This window comes from Schistosoma mansoni, assembly GCF_000237925.1.
Source record: "Schistosoma mansoni, WGS project CABG00000000 data, chromosome 1 unplaced supercontig 0094, strain Puerto Rico, whole genome shotgun sequence".
NCBI lineage: Eukaryota > Metazoa > Platyhelminthes > Trematoda > Strigeidida > Schistosomatidae > Schistosoma > Schistosoma mansoni.
The window spans coordinates 105,007-113,092 of NW_017385991.1; the positions used below are offsets into that span (position 1 = coordinate 105,007).

At 36.1% G+C, this 8,086-nt stretch overlaps 1 protein-coding gene and 1 non-coding gene across 2 annotated transcripts in view; one reads left to right on the forward strand and one right to left on the reverse strand.

Moving 5' to 3' along the window:
- Smp_036990 (sh3-containing grb2-like protein 3 (endophilin III)) overlaps positions 1–8,086 on the reverse strand; it is a gene marked incomplete at its 3' end in the record, with an annotated part of 53,993 nt that overhangs the window by 35,258 nt on the left and 10,649 nt on the right. Inside the window, exon 5 of the mRNA XM_018791696.1 lies at positions 6,037–6,103. Within this exon, the coding sequence (XP_018645116.1) occupies positions 6,037–6,103 (67 nt within the window). The remainder of the gene's footprint in view (positions 1–6,036; positions 6,104–8,086) is intronic.
- Smp_tRNA_01602_Pseudo_TTA.1.1 lies at positions 3,776–3,842 on the forward strand. Its single transcript has one exon. It is a non-coding gene (tRNA).

The window sequence follows — 8,086 nt, forward strand, 5'->3', positions numbered from 1 at the left end:
CGGCGCTTTAACAGGGTTGGTGGACACGACGAGTCCACCTAGGGGAGTTGGAAAACCCTGATTCCAAACCAATGGTGCACATGGGATCCAGTATCCTGAAGGAACAAATGACGTATGAACCAATTGTTGGTCACCGGCTACCATGAGACTGCATCTCCTGACGTTGTTCCACTGCCTTGTGGATCAGACCTATAGGTCAAAGGCTCCGATGTGGTCCCCTAAGAAAACCACCTGCTTCAGTCTGGGCATTTGGGCAGTATCACAGTCCTCACGCAAATCGAATGAGATTTGTGCGGCGCATATGTATCTGGTGCTTCCTTGTACCAATATTTATGTGTTCAAATAAAATGAAATAAAAACATACCGTGACTATCGTAACCAATGGTTGGAGACTCTAGGTAGCATGGCTCAGAATCGATCACAATGGCGTAGGTGTATACACTCTTTATCTTCCTTTAAACCTTGAGATGAAATAGCTTCATATCTGTCTTCCTTCCTATACTATATTCTTATATACAACCTTTTCTTTTATATATTACAACCACTAAATTAACTACTTGTATGAATTCGGTGTTCATCTTGTTGTGCTAATGAGGTATGGCAACTTGGACCGATGCATATATGTGTCTGGTCCTACGTTGTAGCTGACTGAATGACTGACTGTATTCATATCATTAAATTCTTTTACCTTCAGTTTCTATTACTTAAGGATCTATGGGTTAAATGTAGACTTTGTGTCTAAGGAGATGAACGTAATGATTCTGATGAATAGTTAGAGACCTTAGCTATAATGGGTTAGAATCGGTTGAAGTGGGGGTGGGGGGAAGAGGTAATTCATTTACTATTTTATCTTTTCCTAAATCTTAAGCTTCAAATATTTCTTTGTTCTTAACTTTGTGTCACATTTTTTTCTTTGGATCACGTTTTCAATACCATTATTTCGATTAGATTTGTTTTTCAAATGGCTGATTTCATCTCGCTTTGTTGATGAGGTATGTCCGTATGACTTTCCCCAAGTTCATAACTAACACACAACTGACAAAATATTTTAAATTCTGGTGTTTGTAGGAACGAGTAAAAATAATTGGAGAATTTTGTCAACCATTACATGAATTTCTCGACCGAATCATTTTTAAAAGGTTAAACACGTTTAGTTGTAAGGTTGAACGACTTTTTTTCAAATCATTTACCCATTAAAATCCTAATCTTCATAGTTGAAATCATAAATCAATTGAAGCTAGACCACCATGGGAAACCTGGAAGCACTGGACGGCCGTTTCGTCCTATTATAGGACTCCTCAACGGTGCGCATACATGATCCCGCACTCGTGAGATTCGAACCCAGGACCTACCAGTCTCGAGCCAGAGCCCTTAATCGATAGACCACTGAGCCGACATCCAACGGTGTTGATGTCTAACTTCAACCAATCCACGAGTGCGGGACCGTGAATGCGCACTGTTGAGGAGTCCCACAATAGAACGAAACGGTCGTCCAGTGCTTCCAGGTTTTCCATGGTGGTCTAGCTTCAATTGACTCATGATTTCAACTATGAAAATACTAAATTCTCCACAAAAACCCCTCTGATCTAAATTCTAATTTATCTAGATTTTCGTAATTGAATTTTAATACAATTTCATGCACAGAACAAGAAATGGTACGAGACGAATGCTGAACAATCAATAAAATGATGTGTAGGAAGAAAAGCACTTCGGATTTCAGGGTGAATAGAAGGCACAAATAGAAGTAACGACAATTTTAAATTAAATATGTCGACAGGAAAAAGAATAAGAGATCGAAAGTCCAGAGTTCGGCTCCCTGTTGCGGGGTCGTGGATACGCACTCTTGAGGAATCTCATACTGGAACGAAACGATTGTCCAGTGCTTCCAGATTTTTATTAGTCGTCTAAATTCTATCGGTTCTTGATCTTGATACGCAAAATACAAGAACTGAGTCAGCCAAAACCTTTACTGTACAGTTTACAAGACCTTTACATTTTAAGCACTTTTGAATAGTTATACAAATATTGATAACATCTATTCAACAACTAAACAATTGAATCACTATTTGTTAGAATACAACTGCTAATTCATGAGACTTTCATCCCAGGGATCAAAACTTTAAGTATGTATCAGATGGTGAACCATAGATACAGTAATATTGAAGTCAAACAGTTGTAGAAACTTATTACTGTTTGTTTGAATTTTCGCATTGATGTTTAGGACTGCAACTGGTTAGTCTCTATCAAGCAAGTGGCTATTAGGACTCAGTAGCTGAGTGGATAATGCGATGGCGTTTGAAGTGAAAGGTACCGGGTTCGAGTCCCAGAGTGAACATCAACTCAGATGCAGGGACATCCAGCTGACGAGTCCCAAATAGGACGAAACGCGCGTCCTGGATTCTACTGCTAACCACTATCCATCTCTGCTTACAATAGTCGTAGAAACTGTCGATAAGAAAAAATGGGCAGTTGGTGAAATATTTACTAAACACTATCATTCCGAACAGACACTACTAACTGCAGAAAAGCAGAATACACTCACTGGACTATTTGATCATAACACCTACACACAAAGTCTCCGGTATGCACTACTATAAACTTGTAGAATGAGGAATTGATTTACACTATCTCGTTTTTTTTCAATGATTCTTCCGTTCATATCAATCTATGATGTGAACAATTAGATCACACATAGATTAATAATGCTTATATCTATGTAAATCTACCAAAAAAATGTGAAAAGTTCATAATCAAGGTCAAACAAGCAAATAATTGTATTATACTAAAAGAAGCATACGCCTATAAATCCCTCTGTATACAAGTATACACACACACGACAGCCATACATACTAACTACTATAAATGAAGGGAAATGAGGACAGTTTAATAATGTATACGAAGAATTGACCGAAGTAACAATATCATACCAATATAATAGAATACGATACAACTGAAGAAATAAAAACGAAGAATCAGTTGAAAACTGTAACCATTTTTGTACATAGGGAGAGAGAAATGAATTGGTAAGGAAGTAAAACAATAATGACCAATATACGATTATCTCATATATCAAAGTTACTTGCTCATGAGTGGTATACTATATATCAGATAAAAGTACAATTAAAGGGATGAAATAATCAAAGTGTAACCTTTAACTTTCTGGGGGAAATTCAAATATTACATACAACGAGTAATAGAGATAGTTTTACACTACTCAAAACTTTTAAAATTTTAGCCACCAGAGTAAAAATGATTGTGTTGAAGCTATTAAGTGCTCATTTCTGTCTCTGCAGATTGTACATAACGAGAAAATCAACGCTATCCCTATATTCCTGAATCTTGAAAAAAAACAGCCTGGTGACACTACATCCTATACACGAACCAAGCAGATGGCACGTCGCGGAATTTACCCATACATTTGGCTACAGAGTATTTTTGGCGCTATGGTTAATGTCAGTTTACGATGAGAATATGTTTATTACTTACATGTTTTTTTAGCATGGAGCTTCAATGAAGATGTATCCATACATATCAGAGATGAAGTTTACTTTCCTTCATTAACACTTCATTTATATGAGAGTTGGTAATACTCTTTAAGTGGACCATTTTTTAAAAACTAATGAGTGAAATGCATTCAAACCTGTACCTTAGACAATGAAAAAATGAAGTCATAAAAATGGACTGTTTAAAACAATTATGCCTCCCAAACGCTACATCAAGATTAGGCAGTACGTTTGGAAACAGAATCCTCGTAAAACTGGAAATAATTACGACTCAGTGGCCGAGTGGATAACATGATGGCGTTTAGAGCGAAAGGTACTGGGTTCGAGTCCCAGAGTGAACATCAACTCTGAGATGCAGGTACATCCAGCCGACGAGTCCCAAATAGGACGAAACGCGCGTCCTGGATTCTACTGCTAGCTACTATTCATCTTTGCTTATCATTAAGATTACTGTTTCATTCATCATCACCAAAAAAGTACCAGCCAACTATCCAATGATATAATGCAATTGTTAAACATATTAGCGTGAATTAGTAACTGTCAACAAGATTGCTTCAAACAGGAAATAAAGTGAAAGGATTAAGGAACTTTGAAATATATCTAATCACATGAATAGATCAGGACATTATGATCAACTCAATTTACTCATAAATAAAAAAAGAAGAGGAAATCTGTTAAGTCTTATTAATAACGATTGACGTATTGGGGTTTCCGGTAGGCCTACGGAAAATTCTAACTACGAATGATCGAAGGTTCTTCTAATACAACACAACATATAGGAACTTAAAATAGATCGAACGTCTGTCATACCGTAGCACTTTAACGTTTTTAATCCACAGGCTAATAGAGATAGAGAAGATGGGACTGTAAAGAAGTGAAAATGTGAAAAACAACTCTGACCTTGGGAGACATAACAAAGTTAGTTAGCTAAAGGTGACGACAATCAGTCATCAGCAAATGTTATTAAGGAAATATGAATTAGGAAAATATTATCAAGGTTATCCTTTAAAGAAAGAAGTAACATATAACAACACAGAACCTAGTTTCCCCTTAGCAAAGCCACAATTATGTTCACTAGCAAACAATGACAATTATGGAATCACAAAATTGCAGTGTAGATATGTAAAAAAATTAATAGTTATAACCCATTGACGTTTAAATAGAAACTTGCTAATTAGAGTTCTGTTGAAAGGGAAGCGTGGCTTAAGGTCATCGATATATAAATTTATAAATCATATAGAAAAGCAAAATAAACTGTAACTACTGAGTAAACATGGGTTGGAGAATGCTGGTCGGCGGCCTATGCTCCATTGGGAGTAACAGGCGTAAGTAAGTAACTACTGAGTAAACAACAACTTCATTTGAAATTTAACTTAAAGTCCCCATGAAAAGTAACAAGAAAAACCATTCATTAGAAAACAGATATCCAAACACCAGAGAGAGAAAGAGAAAAGATTTGCTTTCAGTTCCATTTCAAAATGTCATGTAAGTAATTATCACTTGACCATATGTTATACCTATTCATGAAAATCAATAGCACATGTTCACATGAACATTTAGACTGATCGCCGTATAGCAATTAACGTTATGTGTTGTCTAGATCTTGGTTCTGATAAAATTTTATCGATCAAATTTCAATATCCCTACTGATCTAAGTGACTTGATACTGTATGCAATATGATTTGATGTTGGATAGCAGGAAGCCATGTTTGACACAGTTTTCATGATAGTTGACAATTGTCAGCAAGGTGATCATGAGCGGACTGAAAATAACCCCCTTCATGAGATTTAATCCTGTGTATCACCACCTAACACAAACACATATATACATGTGATTTACGACTGTTCTCTCAATATCAATGTTCAAAATGAATACACAACAGCATAACTGTAAATCATAGTAATAACATTATGTTAGTAACATCTATTTGTCTAAAAATCAATATATAGTTTTTATTATCAAACAAAGCACACACTCAAATCATAGTTGACAATCAGAATAAACAAGTATATTACGCCACCAATTTTTTTGTTTTCAAATCAAAGTGAGAATGTGATACATTATCGAACTTCAAATATGACGAAATTACATAGGTTCTGTTAAAACAATTTTAACATATGCAGAAACTGTAAACTATCATTTTGTTCTCTTTTCTTATCCTATCCTATTTTCTATCCTGGAATGTATTGGAATCAATGTCAATGAATTGTGACAAAGAGGGGAAGACAGACAAAAGACAAGTGATATATATATATACCTCCAAATGGGACGAAACTCTCGTCCTGGATTCCATTGCTAGAAACATTTCAACTAATAGATGCAAACATGTTGCAAAATGATTACATTGAGACAATCGATACAGGATGCATATATACCAACTAGGACTAATCAAACTTCAGTAAAAATATCAACAACGGGATTATCTCGAACTTTACAAATTACATTACAAAGAGTTTATAGTTTGAAAGGGAACAGATGAAATCGATGAGTGTATACATGTAAATATATATATACATTATTACAATAACTTACTTCGATCCTGCTTTCGTTTCTTACAATCAAAGTCTAATCTTCGTCCTTCGAGTTTCTTACGATGATACTGTGGGGGGAAATTAACAAAGATAAATCTTAATCGGAAGAATAGTTTACATAATAAAATGACAAGCCTATATACAAAATATCGACACGAGAAAAACAACATGGTAAAATAGAAGTTGGAGATTGATTATGAATATAGTGGTCTTGAGTGCTGTTAAAGGTATGAGGGCAGTTATCACTTCCCGGTTGCCCACACCGTGGAAGGGTTTTTCTAGAGGTACCTTAAAAGGAAATTGGGTTAAAAGTGATCTTAATGACCTGAGAGCGTGACCACAGTGCCCAAGGGACAACTGCTTGAGGTCGGTCACACACGATCTTTTTGTGGGTAGTTTCTGTGTTAGCTCCGTACTTGTTGGGATCTTACCGCCGGAGACAGATATCCATGGAATAAGGCGAGGTGTGCATTTTTAGGTCGACCTTTTCTAACCCCACCCCTCCTTGTGGGAAGGCAGCATCGCTGTTATGCTGGTTGTCTGAAGGAACTAAAATATTAAGTCGTAACTGTTATGCATAATTCCAGTTACATACAAATCAAGCATAATGAAGTAAGAAAATTGTTTGATTCGATGGTAGTGGGAAATAATTTACTTGAATAACTCAAATGGCAGTAAAACTAACTCCGATACGGCGAAACAGCATAAGCTAACGTTTTATTTCTGTACAATAGACCAATGTCACGCATCACAAGTAGACTCTATCTAGTCAACCAAAGGGGAACTGTTTCATCCTATTATGAGACAAACATAGCAATGAGTACTCACGACTGTGCCAGAGATCGAACCCCAGAATTTAGGCAGTGAGTACCTAAAATTTAAAGTATTGAATTAATGTTCAGTACCAACTAAAATCAGTTCATGATGTAAACTAAAAGTAGACAAATTATTCAAATAATAATGTCACCAAACAATTCAATTGACTTTGTACAACATAATGGATAAGTATATAAGTAGACAGATTGATTTTCTTTTTAATAATTTTCCGTAAATTATGAAAACACATACAAAACGATAATGATAACAATGAATCGGAATTAATCTCGATATATAACATAGTAGTATAACTAAATATTGACAATCAACATTATGTTATGAAGAAAGTTATGAAGCAATTTTAATCTCAAGGTTTAAGGGAAGATAAAAAGTGTATACACACACGCCATTGTGATCGATTCTGAGCCATGTCACCCACAGTCTCTAACCATTGGTTACGATAGTCACGCGGACCCCAACCAGGTAGTCTGCATCTGCCAACATGGCTCAGACTGGAAGTTATTGACTTCAAGCTCTGATACCACGTTTTGGTTTGTCCGCCCCTAACTCTCTTTCAACCATCCCCAATACTAGTCAGCACTGCGCGTCGTGGTAATCGGTGTTCAGGCATACGTAACACGTGGTCCAACCATCTCAGTCGATGAAGATTCATGACCTCATCATCTGATTTACCATCATTTCCTAATACCCTGTGTCTATCCTCACTATTACTTACCCGGTGATCCCAGAAGATGCGAGCAATATTTCTAAGACATCTGTGGTCAAATACTAGTACCTTAAGAGTATCTTCTACTCTTATTGACCACGTTTCGCAGCCGTAAAGTAGAACAGAGCGAACTGCTGTGCACTATACTCGTTCCTTAATTGATAGACGGATATCTCGTCTTCGCCATAGGTGACGTAAGTTGGCATAAAGCCAAACCCCTAACAGCACTCAAGACCACAACAAGATGAACACTGAAGTCATAGTAGTTAATTTAGTGGTGTTAATATATAAAAGAAAGGTTGCATATAAGGGTATAGAATAATTAAATCATCAGATACGTAAATTTGTGCACAACAATAATGATAATAATCATATATAAAGGTTTATCAAAGTAACAAAGTGTAGCTTATATAAGAACCTTCGTCTAATTTAGAGCGAATAGTTTCACAGTATTTGAGCGCCGGGTTGATGTAAGACATTAAATAGGAATAATATATTTGTAAAATCT